This window comes from Dipodomys merriami, unplaced genomic scaffold (assembly GCF_024711535.1).
Source record: "Dipodomys merriami isolate MVZ:Mamm:240054 unplaced genomic scaffold, mDipMer1.0.p SCAF_16, whole genome shotgun sequence".
In the NCBI taxonomy this organism is placed as follows: Eukaryota; Metazoa; Chordata; class Mammalia; order Rodentia; family Heteromyidae; genus Dipodomys; species Dipodomys merriami.
In genome coordinates, this window is record NW_027202937.1 from 6,321,244 (window position 1) to 6,340,890 (window position 19,647).

Genomic DNA, 19,647 nt, shown 5'->3' on the forward strand with positions numbered 1-19,647 from the left:
TCTCCGGGCTGGGAAGTTGGCTCAGTGGTAGAGCGCTTGCCTTGCATGCCTGAGGCCCTGGGTTAGATTCCTCAGCACCACATAAGCAAAAAGAAAAAAGCCGGAAGTGGCGCTGTGGCTCAAGTGGTAGGGCACTAGCCTTGAGCTGAAGAGCTGAGGGACAGTGCTCAGGCCCAGAGTTCAGGCCCCACAACCGGACCAAAAAAAAAAAAAAAAGATTCTTATCTCCAATTAATCACCAAAAACTTGGATGTGGAACCTTGGCTCAAGTGGTAGAGCACCAGGCTTGATCAAAAAAGCTAAAGGAAGGGGCTGAGAATATGGTTTAGTGGTAGAGTACTTGCCTAGCATGCATAAAGCCCTGGGTTCAATTCCTCAGGTACCACATACACAGAAAAGATCAGAAATGGTGCTGTGGTTCAAGTGGTAGAGTGCTAGCCTTGAGCAAAAGAAGCTCAGGGGGACTGGGAAGGTGGCTCAGTAGTAGAGCGCTTGCCTTGCATGCGTGAGGCCCTGGGTTAGATTCCTCAGCACCACATAAGCAAAAAGAAAAAAGCCAGAAGTGACGCTGTGGCTCAAGTGGTAGAGTGCTAGCCTTGAGCTGAAGAGGTGAGGGACAGCACCCAGGCCCAGAGTTCAGGCCCCATGACCAGACCCAAAAACAAAAAACAAAAAAAGAAGCTCAGGGACAGTGCCCAGGCCCTGAATTCAAGCCCCAGGACTAGCAAAAAAAAAAAAAAAAAAAAAAAAAAAAAACGCTAAGAAACAGCCCCCAATCCTTAAGTTCAAACTTCAAGTTCAAGCCCCAGTACCAGTACACATACACACACATTAAAAATGCAATAGTGTTTATGTGTGTCCTACCCCAGCCCAAATGCACTACATAAATGGTCAACCTGTCCCAACACACTCTGAAACCTCTAACTGAATCAGAAAACCATGATGGAAGAGAATGTCACGTGGTAGAGGGCCAGCGCAGGGACTACGGAGGTGAAGAGCCCTTGATACCGTGGCTACGAGGACCTGGAAGAGTCAGGGCACGTGGTTTATGCTAAGATGGCTCAGCCGTTTGGCCCCCTGGCCAGCACTGTGTGCATACACCACCTTAACAGCACAGCTCTGTCCATTTCTGAAAACTCCAATAGAAACAGGAAGCCAGCCTCGGGTTTTGATGTTGAGGCTGTGGGGTTCCCAAAGGACCATTTCAGTGGCATAAAGCGGATGAATGCAAGTGTACTAGGCTGAGAATGGGAAAGGAGGTCCTCTCTGATGGAGAACGTGGAAAACCCTGTTGGCATGCCCTTTGGGGAACCATCCTGGTGGTGAGAGGCGAGCACACTGTCCAGAGAGGATTCTCCTGAGCACCTCACCGTACATAAGAACCTCTTCTTCTATCTCACCCGTGAAATCCAGGCTCGGGAGCGGGAACGTTTTTTACCTCCTATCATGTCCCTACCTTCAAATAACTATATCCAGTACAAAGCCAAGGCTTTGTAAAATACGGTTTTTCTGTGCTTGTAGAAGTAACCCAAGGAGGAGAGGAGGATGGCTCAGATAAGAAAAAAAAGGACTAAGGAAAGCAGAGAGGTTGGGAAGGGAGTCTGGGGACTACAGACCGGACAGAAGATTGGCTCTTGATAAGATGATGACTGTTGCACTATTACCCAAGGAGAGGGGGGTGGGGGCTGGTATCCATGAGAGCCCCGTGGTGGGCACAGGCCTGGGAAGGTGAGGGAGCCTCCTGGCCTGCCTCCTCGACTTTCTCAATGAGATGAGGTTGTTCCTGTGGAATGAGCCTGGCTCATGTGGTCGGGAAGCAGAGAACGCAGAAACCATGGAGCCAGCCTGGCCACGCAAGCCACACGCTCTCTCCTAACCCATCATTTGTAACCACCGTCAGATTCCTCCTACTGTATTAAAGCGGTCCGAGCATGCCACACTGCTTGCTGCGGGTGGGTTTTCAGATGACTCATTATTACTTACGATGATAATTATAACTCATTTTTTACACTTTCACTGGGTATAGCGTGTTCCATGTTTATTCCATCATTCTGTCAGAAGCTTAAATCCATGATTCATGGCTGCCGTCTCCTGTTTTATTTATTTTTATTGTAAAATATACGTGCGGGGGGGGGGGGGGGAAATGAGCTTGAGCGATATATACAGTTTCACAAAAAGCACTCTTAAGGAAAACAGTTTCCTCGGAGATAGCTGATTCTTGCTCATCCTTGCAGTCGGCCAAAGCTTGTTGGCAGTCTGTACAACTTTCTGGGCACCTCAGCTCACAGGTGCACGTGGAGTGAGGGGTGGGGAGGTGGGATGTGAGGTGGACATGGAACCACATCGCCGTGAAGACAGCTGGTAGTTCTAAAGTGGAGGCGTACGCAGAACACCTGACGTCCTCCATTGTATAATGAGGAGTCTAAGACTGAGAGCACTGTCAGTGGCAGATAGGCCCCAAGCTGTATGGCCAGGCCCTTGGAGCCATGCCTTCTGATGCTACATCCTAGCTCTTTTGCCCACCTGCTGAGCCCAACTTACAGAAGAACAGTCTGATCCCATCATCAGGAAACACTGATGAACCCCTCGATAGCTCCCGCTGTCCTCTGCCAGGAGCACCCTGGGCAAGCAGGGCGTGGATCCCATCCTAGCAGTGGGTCCCTAGTTCCCTTAGCAGCTGAGGGAAGCTTCTAGATCCTGCCAGTCAATCTCCAGCCATGCCCTAGATCTGGCGGGCTGGTCAGCATGAAAGGGCCCTTGCCATGCTGCCCCCTATGCAGGGTGACACCAGCTCCCTTCCCTCCACCTCCTGTTCCTCCCCTTGGTTCCTTGGAATAGTCTCTGAGCAATCCCTCTGCCATCTGACCATGGCCCTCCCCTTCCCCACCCCCCTGCTCTGTCCCTCATGACCAAGACCCTCAACGCATCATCTAGGAGTTTCTCTAGCTTTTGGATGGAAGCTTCGATCTGTTCACACCTCCAACATTAAATTGTATAGTCGAGGATAGTGTGGACTTGATTTAGAAAAGGGGTCTCAATGGAGCAGAGAGCCAGGACTTGTTGACAGATGGCCTGGCCACCATCTGACGGAAGAAAAGTCCTGGGTACGTGGACAATTGATATGTCTTAGGTGAAGCACCTCTGGAGGCTCAGGAAGCAGAGCACACAGAGAACCCGGGGACCTCCTGGGTCCTTCTCGCCTGTTTTGCCACCTGACATCTTGCATTCCCGGGCCAACCAGCTCCCCCACGTCAGCTATTGCTTACCTCAGTATCCCCACTTGCTCCTATCTCTAACTCTTCTGATTACCATGCACTGATGGCTTCCCGTCCACACCCTAGCTCACAGCACTTCCCAGATCTTCTGTTTTTGTTTTATTTGGGGGTCCGGTTATGGGGCCTGAACTCTGGGCCTGGGAGCTGTCCCTCAGCTCTTCAGCTCAAGGCTAGCGCTCTACCACTTGAGCCACAGCGCCACTTCCGGCTTCTTTCTTTTTGCTTATGTGGTGCTGAAGAATCGAACCCAGGGCCTCAGGCATGCAAGGCAAGTGCTCTACCACTGAGCCACCTTCCCAGCCCCTTAAGATAAATTTTAAAAAGAGGTTTTTGGAGTCAGACAGACCTAACATCAGTGTTATAGCTTGGCTGCTTTCTGCCTTCGAGTCCATTTTAGCCTCTTGCCACTTCAGTTACTGGACATGAAAAATGGCCAGCATGGCTCCAGTGAGATTATCAATGAGCTAGCAAACGTGAGGCCTCCGGGCTGGGAAGGTGGCTCAGTGGTAGAGTGCTTGCCTTGCATGCCTGAGGCCCTGGGTTCGATTCCACAGCACCACGTAAGCAAAAAGAAAAAAGCCGGAAGTGGCGCTGTGGCTCAAGTGGTAGAGTGCTAGCCTTGAGCTGAAGAGCTGAGGGACAGAGTTCAGGCCCCACGACCGGACCCCCCCCCAAAAAACAGAGCAAGACCTATCACATGCATACACACACACATACACACATACACACAAAATCTTCCCCAGTTTTTCCCCCCTCAATAGGTAACATTAACATATTTAAACCCATTTTACTTCATACTTACTTCCAAGTATAGGAAATGGAATTTTGCTTAAATCCATAGGCATTTCAAAGAAGGGGTATTTTTTACTACTGAGCCAAATTATAAATCTTCAATTTGTGTGTGTGTGTGTGTGTGTGTGTGTGTGTGTGTGTGTGTGTGTGTGTGTGTGTGTGTGTGTGTGTGTGTGTGTGTGTGTGTGTGTGTGTGTGTGTGTGTATGTGTGTGGCGGGAGTTGGACTCAGGGCCTTGAGCTTTTCCTTTACTTTTTCTCTCAAGGCTGGTACTCCACCACTTGAGCCACACCTCCCCTTCTAGCTTTTTTGCCAGTTATTTGGAGATAAGAGTTTCATAGATTTATGTGCCCAGGTTGGCTTAAAACCACGATCCTTAGACCTCAGCCTCCTGAGTAGCTAGGATTACAGGCGTGAGCCATTGGTGCCTGACTTTTAATTTTCTTTTAAAACACATATTTAAAAACAAAGAACCGTTGAGACTGCAGTGGAATCCATCCCCAGCTCAGGGAAGGAAAGGGGCCTCGTCTCCTCTTTTTTTTGGGGGGGGGGCTCAGAGCTTGTCACCAGTTCTTTAGCCTCTGTCCCCCAAGCACAGACTGCTGTGGAACTCGACTCTTTGGAGTGGCAGCCCAGCAAGGGGACCTTGTAAGGTCATGGCCCGGAACTCACAGATCCTGCCGGATGAGCCCCAGAGGAAGGCAGGCTTTCTCCCTGCCCTGCGGACCTGTCCGTGAACTGCCCTTCCACCCATACAAAGTCAAGACCATACAAACGCCCACGGTGGACCCAAATCGTAGGCATTGGAACCGGACACCCAGGCTCATTCGGGTGTGGCCACATCTATGGACTAAAATCAACAGGAAAAAAAAAAACTTAAGAGCTCCCGTTGGGCATGGGAGCAAGAGCGGAGGTGTGCGAGCTTATTCAATGGAAACGTTACCAGCCTCCAAGTTCCTGAGCTCACGCCAAAACCCAGAAATGCCAACATGACCCAGGCTCGTCTATCCACCCGTTTCTCTAGACAGCCCACACGGGCACTTGGTCCTCAATGAGACTATGGGTAAAATCAATCTCTGGAGAGGCTAGGAGAGGAAATGAGTGCTTTCTGCTGCTGGCCTTGATGTCCACTGCACCATGACTCAAAGGAGAAAACCGCCTTGGAGGCCCCATGCCCACTCTCCTGCCCTTCCAGGCCTTTCTTCACCTGCTCAGGGCAACACTGTGAGTCGGACATAGCTGCTCCGACAGAGGACAAACACACCGTACCCTGAGCACTGCCCCCCTTGACCCCACCCAGCCCTGCCTATGGGCACCCGAGTGCCTGCCGTGGGTCCCTGGTGGGAAGTGTGATTTCTGGCACTGAGAGTAGGAACCCATTTGATTTATTTAGATGCGGTGCCACCACCACTGGGCGGGTCTCCTAAGGTTTATGTGGCTTTCCACTTCAGATTTTCCCTTTGCTCTCCTCCCTACAGCTCCTGCCAAGCCTTGCTGGGCTTCAGCCTGGCCCAAGCCAGCCTTGAGAATCTCCTAATTGAAGGTTCTCTTTTGGACCTCTTTCATGTGGCTAGGAAACCCCAAAGCAAGTCCTAACCCAAGGGCCTGCAGCCTAGGTGATACCCCAGCTCGAGCCCAGGGCCTTTAACCCCACAGCCCATCCTCAAAGCTGTCCATCAAAAGCAGAAGTGGGGTAGATGAGCGTCTTTGGCCACCCCTGGAGATCCCATCTCTGGCCTTCACATCTGCAGTCACTTTAGCCCGTGGCTAAGTGGTTTTTATTCTTCCCCCTCATCCTCGGATTCCACACCTGCCAGACCCACCCAGCAACCCCTTCCATTGCAGCTGGCTGTTCCTGGCTCTTTCAACTGAATCAGAACCACAAGAGGCATCCAGAGCTATGACCCTGCTGGGGGGGGCCTGGGGGCAGTCCTCCAATGTCCGCCTCCAAGGGGACAGGGCAGGTGGCACAGGAATGATGAAAGTTGACAGCAGTAACTATTATTAAATGCCCGTTGTCATCTCAGTGTTTAGTCATCTGGAAGCTATCCGTTAGAGGAAGAGTGTAGATGCCACAGACGATTGGCAGTGGAGCCATTCCGAGAACTCTGGTATTCTGACAAGTCTCACTGGCAGAGGATGCTGAGAATGGTTGGCTAGGTGTCCCGGGGCCGGGAGGAAGCAGGGGACTCGCCCTGGCTTTCGTGAATCTCCTGTGACCCTTCTCCTTCCTGAATCGCAGCATCTGCCCCACAGGAGCGAGAGGGAGGTGAGACCCAACCTCAGAGGTCCCTCTCATCTCCCTCTTGGGATGGTGTGTTTCTCTTGCTACGTGCCTTTAGCCCCACCTGTCCCTGCATTCATTCAGTCTATGAATCTTTTGTTGTCCATACGAGATGCTGTTGATGGCCCTTTGCCCCCAGAGTTTCTAGCCATAGCCATCATTTCTTCCCTCTTCCTAGCCCTGGGGACATCCATCTTGGATCACTGACTTGCCTCCGATCCTCATATTGTCCCTAGCTCCATGTTTCCTGCCCAGTATGCCTTGATAGGTTGGCCCTTTGTCCCCCAGCTCTGTCTCATCTCTCCTCCAAATTCTTCCTTCCTCCTCCTCCTCCTCCCAGCATTTGGTCATCCTAACTTCCCCCTATACACAGGGACAGCACTGTCTTCTGATTTTCGTGAGGATATTTTTGTATATTTCACCAACGCTTACTGAGAAATCCCCATGTGTATGGAACTGTATCAGGTTCCACACAATAATCTACACCCTCTCTCCTTGCCCACTCCTGCCCTCCTCCCCTGCATTCTCACGTGGCAATATCCAAGCCATCTCCCTACCTTCCATTTCAAATGTTGTCACCATCAAGTCAGAGACAGTGTGAGTATCCTCCCTTGTGCAGCCTGCCCCGCCGTCCGAGCGCTGAACACCTCCCCCACCCAGCTCTGAGTCCTCTCAAGCCTGTGTTCCAAGCCCCCCTCTCTGGCCACCTTCCCCCCCCCACCCCACTGGTTATCTTTTCTCCCTCTCTTCTTCTGCACTCAGAGAGAACCCAAGGCCTAGCATTGAGTGAATGTCTCCCAAAGAAAATAGGTCCTTGGCTATGACTGGGAAACCATTGTTTAGCCTGAATACCACAGCCCTCCATCATTTCACCTCTGTCCACTTTTAAGCAATAGCTTAAGCAGCAGTAAATTGTTTGGGAACCGCCAGGAAACTAAGCTCGGGCCCACAGGGGCCAGCTAAAGGAAATCAGCCCCACGGCGGCACCGGCAACTCTCCACTCCCATGTTTTGTCCTTGCCTTTTAGTTTCCATGGGACCCTGCGTTCGGGTGGAAAGAGCTTCCAAAGGTACTGGATTATACTCTTTAGCAAAATAAGGGACAGAATTGTAGGATGGGGAGTGGGGGGGGGGGGAATGGAGCATTAAGAAATGGAGCATTAAGAAACTCGTAAATAGCTGGGCACCAGTGGCTCACGCCTGTAGTCCTAGCTACTCAGGAGGCTGAGATCTGAGAATCATGGTTCAAAGCCAGCCTGGGCAGGAAAGACTATGAGACTCTTATCTCCAATAAACCACCAGAAAACCAGAAGTGGCGCTGTGGCTCAAGAGGTAGAGTGCTAGCCTTGAGCTGAAGGGCTGAGGGACAGGAGCCAGGCCCAGAGTTCAGGCCCCACGACCAACAAAAAATAAAAAAGAAGGGGAAGAAACTCATAAAGCACCAACACATACGAATCTGGACTCCCAGTGTTTGCAGAGATCCAAAGCAAGATTTGAAAGTTCCTGCTCATTGCCCTTTCTGTCTACATGCTCTTGAATCAATGCCGAAAAGATTACACTCTTGAGACCTGTAAATATTTTCCAACCAACCTAACAACTCAATGTGCAATGTCGTGTTGGGTTTGGAGGGATCTCCTGTAGTAGCTTTTAAATGGTCCTGTGATGAGTCTTTTGAAGATAAGAGTCTCTTGGACTTTTCTGCCTGGACTGGTCCCAAACCGTGATCCTCTAGGTCTCAGCCTCTTCAACTGCTAGGATGATAAGCATGAGCCACCAGCACCTGGTTTCCAAGGTCATTATCTAGGTCATAATCTAGGTGGCAGGACCACCTAGATTAGCGTCATTTTCTTTTTAATTCACACTTCCCCTGCCCACCCCAACCTGGGAGCTCCACTTCCTCTCCACCTGACAGCCTTCAGAGTCCTTCGCAATGCAGTCCAGAGGCTCCTTCCTCCCTGCAGCCTTCTCCCTGTCTCCCTGACAGAGATCGCTCTCCTGCCCCGCTCTCCCCTCGGCTCCCTCCCTGGGCATCCCTATCACAAGCAGAGTGTGGTTATTTGTTGTTCACCCTTCTTTCTCTGAACTCTGTAAACACCAGGATGAAAGCTTTAATCTTCTTGTTCAGTTTTGCATTTCTGTCACCTGCCTCCCGACTCACATAAGATAAATAAACAATTCTGGAGGGAAGAAAATAAACAGATGACTGTCTCATTAGCAAGGTGAGCTTTCAACTACTCTTTCTGCTCCTCCTGCTCATTCTCTTCCTGACGTGTACAATGTGTGCTTCAGGACTGGAGGGCTCTCCGTTCTCCTAGGGAAAAGGAAGCAGAGATAACTCTATAAAGTCTATGAAAAGGCCTTGCATTAATTCTGTAGGCAACTCCAAACAGAGGGTGAGCTCTTGTATAATCTCAAAAGAGCAGGATGTAGGCTGCAAGCAAGCACAAGGAGGCTGGCCAGGGGTAGAAGGGGGGAGATGGGGCTGAGTCTTTCCCTCGGGCCTCTCTCTGCAGACCCTCGGCCTCTTGCTCCACATGCTGGTCTTCCAGGAAGTCTCTGTAGGCATCCAGGCCTTGCTTTACCTCTTTGCCTTCAAACTAGGGCCAAGACCAGCCGCCTCATCCTGGCTACCCTCAACGGACACTCGGGAAGCCAGTGGCTAGGATCACAGCCATCATCCCATGTCCATGGCCCTGTGGTGCCCACGAGCAATCTCAGATCCAGAACCGGCCCTCCATGACAGTGGGAGAAGGGACAGTCCATGGCACTGCAGGACCCCCCGAGTGTCTTTTGTCAGTTACCAGAAGTGTTCAATACTTCTGGTGTACCTTTACCACACTCCGTTTTGCACACTGGGATGTGTGTGTATACTACTGTGCTGCTTGCTGGCTGCAGACTTCGATTCTGTAAAACGCAATCACAAGGGCATTTGTGTCTGCACCTCCTTCTCTGTGCTCTACACATCCATTCTGCACCTGCTGTGTACCTCAGGGAAGCAGAGCCTGAAGGAGGAGAGGCCATTTTCCCACTGCCACTCCCTGGCTGGTAGAACCTTCTTTCTCATCATCTCCTCTGTGAGACGGCTGGGGAACCCCACAGGCAGGCTCTGGTGGAGAGTATGTGGGGCTTTCCTCTTCCCTAATTGTATCCCAGACAGACTCGTGCCTCCCACCCGCTGTTGTTATTTTATTATTCCACAAAAGCATGCATCACTACAGTTGGACAGGGACTGGGAACAGAGAGAAGGTAGAAAATGTGTCCCTGGGCTCCTGATGAGCTCTGCAGGGGATGGGGGGGTACGGAATGTGCCTTGCAAATGTCTCCTACATCCAGGTTCCATATCAATCATTCCCAAGTCCTGCTAGATTGGGGAAGTGTGCAGGACAGATGTGGAGACAGACGTGAGCCGTGCCCATTTGCTTCTGATTGGGAAAGGGTGGAGTGTCATTGTGTGTCTCACCATTCAGACATTCTCCATGGTGCTATTTTTATCCCAGGAATCATCAAATTGGTGTCAGATGGGTCGCTCCAGCTCCTCATGCAGAGGCTCAGAGCTGGGACTCAGCGGGTTTTTTTCCAGGGAGGAGAGGTTATTGGATGAGGTCCACATGAGTGTGTCTCTGGAGCCCCAGGCCTTCTGGTGAGCACCACTAGCCCTGATCTGTGCTCCTGTGGATTCAACTGAGCCATCATCACATCTAGTCATCCCTGGTCCTGGCCACTTAAAAGACATATTCCAAATGGCAGCCATTAAGCAAGGGACGCACACACACACACACACACACACACACACAAACACACACACACACACACACACACACACACACACACACACACACACACACACACACACCTCTCTACCTTCACCAGGCCACTTAAAAGACATATTCCAAATGGCAGCCATTAAGCAAGGGACGCACACACACACACACACACACACACACACACACACACACATGCACACACACACACACACACACACACACACACACCCTCTCTACCTTCACCAGTAGGGATTATTATGTGCGGTGACTTGTCTCCTAGAGCAGGAGTAATACAATTAGTGGAGGGAGGAGGATTCAGTCTGCTTGGGCCTCAGAAAGCTTTAGGGAGCTGGTGACAGTCAGCTAAGGCTGACTTTCCAGAGAGAAGCAGGGCTGTTGGGTGAAAACATGGCCTCCCAGGCAAACAATCTCAAAAGGCACAGAGCATCAAGAAAGACCCTGTGGATTTCTGAGGATGTGAGCCAGGAGCACGGCTTTCACTGAGGGACCCAGGCATCTGCCACACTGACCCTTGTCATGGATATGTGAGGAGGAGGTCCTGGTGCAGGGGTGGTCTAGAATTTGAACTCCGAACCAGACTCAGCAGTGAGGGTTGGGCAGTAGTGTCAAATAACAAATACCAGGTATTAAGGCCAGATATGAACATTGGGGCTTACGATTGGGAACCTAAGTCCTAGATAAAAACCAGTATTCTTGGCCAACCATGAGAAGCAAGTATGAATCCCTACATGGAGAATAAGGGTAGAATTTTTAAAAAATTAAAAAATTTAAGCTACCAGCACAACTATGTTTATTGCAGCATTATTTACCATAGCTAAGACATGGAACCAACCTAGATGCCCCTCAGTAGATGAATGGATCAAGAAAATGTGGTATATATACACAATGGAACTCTATACCTCCATCAGAAAGAATGACATTGCCCCATTTGTTAGGAAATGGAAAGACTTGGAAAAAAAATTATATTAAGTGAAGTAAGCCAGGCCCAAAGAAACCTAGGCCCCATGGTTTCCCTTATTTGTAATAACTAGTACATGTCTGAGACAAGCAGAAAAGGTCAGATATGTTGATGTTAGGTGAAATGAACCCCAAGATAAGTATTCAAATTTTTTTTACTTTCATATGATTGTTTCTAACATATTTATGATTTCTTTGTTGCTTTGTATGTCCCTCCACCACGATATAACCCCTGCTTTCACTGTATTTGATGTTGGTATAATTTGTGGAGGGGATGGGATAAAACAAATCATTTAATAGGGGTACAGGTGGACCCATTGCAACAATGAGATGTACAAGTAGTTATGTCAAAAACCACCGGGGAAGGGGGTGGATATTGGAGTGGGGGCAGGATATAGGAAGGGATAGGAAGGGGAAACAAAGGAGGAAACAACAATGCTTGATAAGAAATATACTTATTATCTTGCCCATGTAATTGTAACTCCTCTGTATGGTATTTTCATAATAAAAAAAAAAGTGTAGACTTTTCAGCTGTGTGCCGGTGGCTCATGCCTATAATCCTAGCTACTCAGGAGGCTGAGATCTGAGGATCATAGTTTGAAGCCAACCTGGGCAGAAAGGTCTGTTAGACTCTTACCTCCACTTAACCACCAGAAAACCAGAAGTGGTGCTGTGGCTCAAAGTGGTAGAGTGCTCGCCTTGAGAAAAACATAAATAAATAAAGCTCAGAGACAGCACCCAGGCCCTGAATTCAAACCCCATGACTGACAAAAAAAAAAAAAAAAAGAGTAGAACTGTTTAGATTTCTGTCTTTCTGTCTGGATTATAATGCCTGGAAATTTGGGATGAAATTTAACAGAAAAGCAAATTGGGGCAAAACAGGAAAAAGAGAGGTGCGGCCCTGAAGAATGGCAGAAAGTACATTCACAGATGTTCTCGGCAATCCGGGGCCTGGCGCTCTGGTTTTCATTTCCTCTGGCCAGACATTCCAAACCCCACTCGCTGCCAGTCAATAGCCGTGGCCCTGCAGGCCCAGCCCTGTGGGGTTCCGCGGGTACCACTGCAAGGGCCTCCCGGGTAGGTTGGCGGCCAGCTGGACAAGCCCAGGGCCACCTGTCTGTCCAGAACCTAACTCTGCTGTGGGCCTCTTGGAGCCAGGACTGGCTCTGTGGTCTGACTGCAATGACAATGAAATTAATAAGATCCTTATGCCGTGACTAAGGCCACTTCCCTATGTCTCTGAACAGGGATGAGAGAGGAAATGTCACTAGGACGCCAGGAGGCCTTTGAGATCTTCAAGAGGGACCACGCTGACAGCGTTACCGTGGATGACAACAAACAGATTCTAAAGCAGAGGTAAGGCAGGCTCTGAGAGCAGCTGGTACCCCAAGGCTCAGCCATGGTGGAAATCTACTACCGGCCCTTCCCCACTGGGTCAGCCTCCCTTCTGCAGGAAAGGCACGCGGTCCCTGTGGCTTCACGGAGACACATCTTTCACGTGGGGGAGCCTCATCACCCCTGTACCACTGGACTAAGCAACTTGAGGGAGAGGGTGGTGGCAGAAACTCTATCCCACTTTCACATCACAACATCGTGAGTCCTCATCTGCTCAGAAGATGAAAGAGAACACTTACGGGCCAACTCTAGTCTCAGAACTCCAGGCCCAGCAGCTCCGCTGGACAAAGAGCCCCAACACATTTTAGCCAACATGAATGCACATCTTGTAACCCAGAGGCCTTTGGGGCATTCTCCTCCACCAGAGCAGACGGCGTCTGCTGGTGGTGGTGTTATCAAGCAAGGCCGGGTTCTGGACCACTTTAGAAAAGAAAAGCAGATCTGTAATGTGTCCTAGCTAGTCTGTGAATTAGAGGCATATGCTCCAACTGTTACAATCAGACTGTCAGATATGTCATCTAGGACTCAAAAGAAAGGGTTCTAGTCTGGCAATGAGTTGCCTCCAACTCCGGGTCTCAGTGGAACTCTCCTGGCAAATTTTCAAGACCAGTTTGTTGAACTGAAAGGTGATCTGTGTTTGGGGGTCGTGTCTTTAAATGACAATTCAAGGAAGGCTGGGAAGTTGTTGAGCTCTCAAGAACGGACTTGTGGAGGTCTAGATCCAAACAGCAGAGGAGGTGACTTTAAAGGAAAGGTACAAGAAAGGAAAGAGGAAGCAGACAGAGAAGGGAGAAGCAGGAGATAACAACTTCTTGAGAGCCAAGAGGGAGGACGGCATAAGGAGAGGCATATAGTGATGTCAGATGGAGGGAGGGAAGGAGGGAGGGAGGGAGGGAGGGAGGGAGGGAGGGAGGGAGGCCTGCATGTAGATCTGTCCACAAGAGGACCATCCAAGTTGAATTAGAATGAATCAAAGGAGCAGAGACCAAATATGAATAATGTGTTTTTGGACCAGAGGTGTGGCTAACGGTTAGAACCCTGGCCTGGTGCGTGGGAGGCTCTGGGATTTCATCCCAACACTGAAAAAAAAAAAAAAAAGGTGTCCAAAAAGTTCACGTTAGATGAAAAACATTTTTAAAAGAAAAAAAAAAAGGGAAGAATTGGCCAAGATAGTAGATCGTGGAAGCAAGCCAGGGGCAAGGGAAGTAGAGAAACTCAGGGTCAGGCTGGGGCAGCAAGGCCTCCTGCAGACTAGTGGTTTTGGAGCCAAGAACTCAGAGGGGTTGACCCTTGGAAGGAGGCATGAATAGAAAACAACTCGAGGTGGGCCTGCCCTGGGAAATTTGAAGACTTGTGAATGATAAGCCGTGTCACACGGCTGCCACAGAGAGGGTCAAGAAGGCGGACGAGAAGAAGAAGGAAGGACAGACAGCACAGGGCGCTGAAGCCCTGGGCTGTGAGAAGGTGGGGAATGGGGCTCTGCGGGGATGGTGACAGATGGACAGCAGTCCTGGACAGCAGTCCAGCCCTTCTCAGTCTAAGCAAGTCCACGCACCCCTGCAACCTTGCCATTCCACATTGGGATAGATGTCCCAAGATGCCCTCATCGACAATCACAAGGGCACATATACATAAGCAGATATAGATATATAGATATATGGCATCTCATGGCAGCACTACCAGGAGCTGAAGAGAGTCAGACACATTGGGGGTGCCGGTCGCTAGCTAAGCAGGTAAAATAATAGGGGAGCCCATAGATCAAGATGCAGCTGATGGACACAGTGGGTTCAATGTCTGCATGCCAACAAGAATAGATCACAGTGCCATGTAGGAACGCAGTTGCTATAATGCACAGATGTGTGCACACAAAACTACAACATGCAAGCAAAAGTGTGGGAGCAGGACAGGAGAATAAAGAGGAATGGAAGAGCACATGAAAGAAACCAGGGCATGGGCAGGAGATAAAGTGAGTCTGGTCAAAGCTGAAGATGCTCTCTGTAGGAAAGTGATTCTGTGCACACAGCACCAATCTTAACGCATGGGTCCAGGGGTTTTGCAGACCTGCGCCTGCATGGTAAGCCATGCATTTTAGGTATAGCCAGTTGGATGCACTAGCACAGGATATCTTTCTTGGCTGTTCAAAGCAAAGTCTGGTAAGTAGAAGCCAACTGCCTCATCCTTGAAGACATCCAAAGAGGCTTCCAACATTCCCAGGCCAGAGGCTTCATAGCTTACCCTTGATGACTCATTAATCCTGGCTTCCTATTAAAATGACCCCTGGAGCTTTAAACCCTATCAGGTCTGGGCCCAACTCTTCAGGTATTCTGATTTAATTAGGTGAGACCTGAGCAGCCCATTAAAAAAATAATAATAGATTCCCCTAACTGGCAGATTTCGAAACCCCTGGTGTTGACAGTGTCCAGAGACATTGAAATCCAGAATCTCTGAAGTAGAATCCTCAAAACTTTACAGATTAAAAAAAAAAATTTTACTAGCTCGAGTTTAAGAACCACTTGTAGGGAAAACATACTTCATCTTTCTTTGTCTAAAATTGCCGTTTGGGTTTGTATCTGAGTTTGGGTCTGTATCCAGTGTGGAAGTGAGTAGAGACCAGACAGGGCCATGCGCTCACCAGATTTCTCAGCACACCGCCATCTTTTCTCGAGTTCATTACAGTCCTGACATCCTGTGCTTGTAGTTTAAACAAGTTCACACAGAATGTACTGCAAATAAGGTGGCCCTTTCTTTCTTATGGCCACTGTATAAGAGAATTCATGAGTCTCATCCTCTCTCACTCTTGCAGAGAAAGAGAGCTCTTCTCTGAAAAGAGGTCTTCCTCACAGTAAATCAGTGTTTTAAAATCGAATGAAAAATCACAAAACCAGCCCACATATGTTTTTTAAAATTCCCACATCTGTGTACTGTTATTCCCCTACCACTCATTAAAGGACTCTGGTTCCCCGGGGTAAAAGGGTTTAACTCAGAACTTACCCTTTCCTCAAGACTGGTTCTTTTGTTTGCACCCATGGAGATGCATAGCAGAGAACCAAGAGACAAATGTCCTCATGTAACAACCCTGTACAACCAGTGTCCCAATAGCAGGTGTCAAAATAAGGCCACTTCCATGCTGTCTTTTTTTTTTTTTTTTTTTGGTCTGTCATGGGGCCTGAACTCTGGGCCTGGGCGCTGTCCCTCAGCTCTTCAGCTCAAGGCTAGTGCTCTACTACTTGAGCCACAGCGCCACTTCCAGCTTTTTTTCTGCTTATGTGGTGCTGAGGAATCAACCCAGGGCCTCATGCATGCAAGGCAAGCACTGTACCACTGAGCCACCTTCCCAGCCCCCATGCTGTCTTTTAGGGAGCAATGTCATTCCATGGATCCCAACCCCTTCCACACCATTTCTTTAGCTCCCCCTAGTGGCAAGGAGGACCCATGTCGAGGTCTATACGAGGACTTGCCCATCATGGCAATATGGACAAGGGACCACAGAAGAAGGCCTTGGCTGGTGATGGCCTCCTCACTAGGTTGATAAGACTCTATGTGAGATCTCGATTTTCTGTGGGTCCTGAGCTCCCGGGACCCATCAGCCTGGCCTCCCATTTTACTCCCTTCTCCTCACATCTAGTAATGGTGACATGTTGTAAACATGTCCAAAAGAGAGATTAGAACTAATGACCCCCACCATACAAAACCTTCTCTATCCCACAGAAAATACATCCTAATCCCTAACATAGGGACTTCGGTGGCCCAGAATCCCTTCTGACTCCCTCCCTTCTCCACATACAAGACCTGGATGGAGGATGTATAGCAGGTACCTCATTGAGAGGTTTTCCTGCTCTTCCTCATCCCCTCCCTCCCGCCCAGTAAACTTTGCCTCAAGGCATCTCCAGGATCCCCAAGCTCTGGTTCACAGTCTGGGGGAAGTTGTGTTTCCTGCCTGTGACAACCGAAATAAGATATTGGCGCGCTAATAGGATATTTGCCCTTCCACGCCCCACAGCAGGCAAGCCAGTTTTTAAGCAGGATTTTTCGGTAGAGGACAATTACAGATCACAATCATTGCATTTTGTAGGCATGACTCATCCTTCGTGTGTAATAATACAAAGAGAGGCTGCTGGCCCCGTGCTTGGCAAATATCAGTGCCCAAGCAAAGCACAGTGAACCCTCCTTTGTGGGAGAAACCGAATCCTACAGACACAGAGTCCCATTAAATAACAAAAGAAGAAATGAACAGGGAGATTAACTACAGTTGGCAATAAAGGCATTGATAATGTTAACTAAAGCGAGAAAAAGAGCCCCTTCACTCAGTTGGATCCATCCAACATAGAATAGAACAGCAATCTAAAACCAACAGGAAAACCAGGCCCAGCATGGAGAGAAACCTCAGGCACCATCTGGAAATAACACCCATGACAAATAGGAGCTCCCTGCTTTGTAGAAGATGTGGATCTTAACCTTTACTATTTTTCCATTTGTATTTTTGTACTTATACCTTGTCTGATGAACTACAATTATGAACTCTGAGAACAGAGATTAGATTAGGATCTTCTTGGCCTCCCCCACAGTTTTTTAAATGGTGCCAGACACAAAAATAGTATTACAAAACCTCTTATTTTGTTTGAGAATTGACACATTTGACATTGCCTGGCCAGGAGCACGGCTTGAGAGAACAGGTAGCTTCCTACAAGTAGGAAGACACAGCCACAGCTCCCTGAGAGTCAGGGCGGAAATGCCAGGGCCGCCATCTTGATGAGGAGAAGAAAAAACAGGAAAGCATGATCTTCCTCCCAATGAAATAGCAGCAGCTGGAAGTATAGCTGTAGCTCAAGTGGTGGAGTGCTAGCCTTGAATGAAAAAGCCAAATGGAAGCACCAGGCTCTTAAGTTCAAGCCCTAGTACCCAACACACACACACACACACACACACACACACACACACACACACACACACACACACACACACACACACACACACACACACACACACACACACACACACACACACACACACAAGCAGCCACCAAGGTGCCCTGTGTTGGTTTGCAGATGAAAGAAATGTCAAAATATCATCTTCTGACTTCCTCTCTGATGAGGAAAGATAAGGGAAAGTTCTATGAAAAATTGACATCGTTGCAAGGCCCGAGTGGCTACCCAGGAGGCTGAGATTGGAGGCCTGTGCTTTGACACCAGCCAGGGTAGGAAAGTCAGTGACATGCTTATATCCAATTAATCACAGAAAAAAAGCCGGAAGTGGCACTATGGCTTTAGCGGTAGAGCACTATCCTTGAAGCAAAACACGGAGATCAGGGACAGCGCCCAAGCCCAGATCCTGTCCCAGCCTGGACACACAGCCCTGGGATCGCCAACATTCAAGGGCCAGGCTGACGAAGGAGAATCTGCAAAGGAGACTATGGAGCTCCCGGAGATGGGGAGAGGAGAATGGACAGCCGGTACACCGCAAGCCAGTGACAGTGCACCGGAAGCCAGTGACACTACATCCATCCCAGTGTCACACTGGGCCCACCCAGCACACAGTGTCCCAGGAAACTCAGCCAGGGCACTCTGTTCACTGCTGTCCTTCTCCCCACCCAGGCCCAGCCCTTGCCCCAAGAGTCTGGGCAATGGATAGCTGGTATCTGCCCAGGAAGGGCACCCAATAAGCCCCTCTCCCCAGAGTGATCTGCACAGCTAGGGACACTCTGAAAGGAGTGGTTTGGGGCAGGGCCTCCCCTGCCTCGTCCCCAGGCTCAGCATCCCTAGTGCAGGCCCTGCCCCCCCTTGGTCAGCTGTGAGCCAGCCTAGCGCATCCCCCGGGAAAAGGAAGGCTACTCCCATTTTGTAAGAAGTCACTTTGTAATAACCCCCTGTTTCCCCAGCCCAGGGCTGGGCAAGAGCCTGGACATCTCACAGACACATGATTAAAAGTAGAAATGGGCCAGGCGCCAGTGGCTCACACCCTGTAATCCTAGCTACTCAAGAGGCTGAGATCTGAGAATTGCAATTCAAAGCCAGCCTGGGCAGGAAAGTCCAGGAGACTCTCATCTCTAAGGAACCACCAGAAGACTGGAAGTGGCGCTGTGGCTCAAAGTGGTAGAGTACTAGCCCTAAGTGCAAAAGCTCAGGGACAGATCCCAGGCCCTGAGTTTAAGCCCCACAGGGCTCATGGACTAAGCGCCAACATAACCCCCTGATGGGTCATCAAAGATGAGTTACTAGCAGCAGAGCCAAGTAGAAAGTATCAGCACAGGGCTGGGAAGGTAGCTCAGTGGTAGAGTGCTTGCCTTGCATGCATGAGGCCCTGGGTTCAATTCTTCAGCACCACATAAGCAGGAAAAGCCGGAAGTGGCGCTGTGGCTCAAGTGGTAGAGGTCTAACCTTGAGCTGAAGAGCTGAGGGACAGTGCCCAGGCCCAGAGTTCAGGCCCCACAACCAACAAAAAAAAAAAAAAAAAAGAATCAGGACACAAAAGTTCATATATGTAACATTATCTCACACTACAGAAACTGGCTTGAAAAAAGACATATCAAAATGTGTTTCTCTGTAGATAGGGGATTATTAGGACTTGGTTCTCCCTTTAATATCATTTCATTGTTATTAGGGTGTTGTACAGGGGGGGTCACCATTTTGTAAGTCAGGTAACGAGTGCAATTCTTTTCCGACAATGTTGCCCCTTCCTTTGCTTTCCTTCAGTTTCCCCCATCCCGTCCCTGCCCACAAGTGTCATAGTTCCTTTTTCACATAGTGTCTGCTGAGCAACGGTGCCTGCAGTTGCTCCTCCTTCCTCCCTCCATTTCTGCAGGGCTTTTTTCCCTTACATTGCACTTTCAAAATCTGGTCTGGTCATCATCTCTAAAGAGGAGTCAGCATATAGTAGCTATTCTCAGCTTTGTAGGTCATGCAGTCCGCAGCCCATTTACTCCACTCTCAGCTGCCAGAACATGAAAGCAGCCATAGACAAGATGCAAATGGACAGCTGTGGCTCTGTACCAATAAAACTTTATTTAAAGAACCGGGCAGTGCTCTGGATTTGCTTGTGACCACCCATGATTTGCCATTCTCTGATATATCACTGAGTGTGTGTGTGTGTGTGTGTGTATGTGTCTGGGTGTCTGGGTGTCTGGGTGTCTAGGTGCCTGTGTGTCTAGGTGCCTGTGTGTCTGT

General features: G+C 49.4%; 1 protein-coding gene across 4 annotated transcripts in view; it reads left to right on the plus strand.

The window, feature by feature from the left end:
* Kif6 (kinesin family member 6) overlaps positions 1-19,647 on the plus strand; it is a 250,021-nt gene that overhangs the window by 179,466 nt on the left and 50,908 nt on the right. For all 4 annotated transcript variants that reach the window (XM_070023833.1, XM_070023834.1, XM_070023835.1 and 1 more), the window contains exon 14: positions 12,340-12,448. In XM_070023833.1, the coding sequence (XP_069879934.1) occupies positions 12,340-12,448 (109 nt within the window). The remainder of the gene's footprint in view (positions 1-12,339; positions 12,449-19,647) is intronic.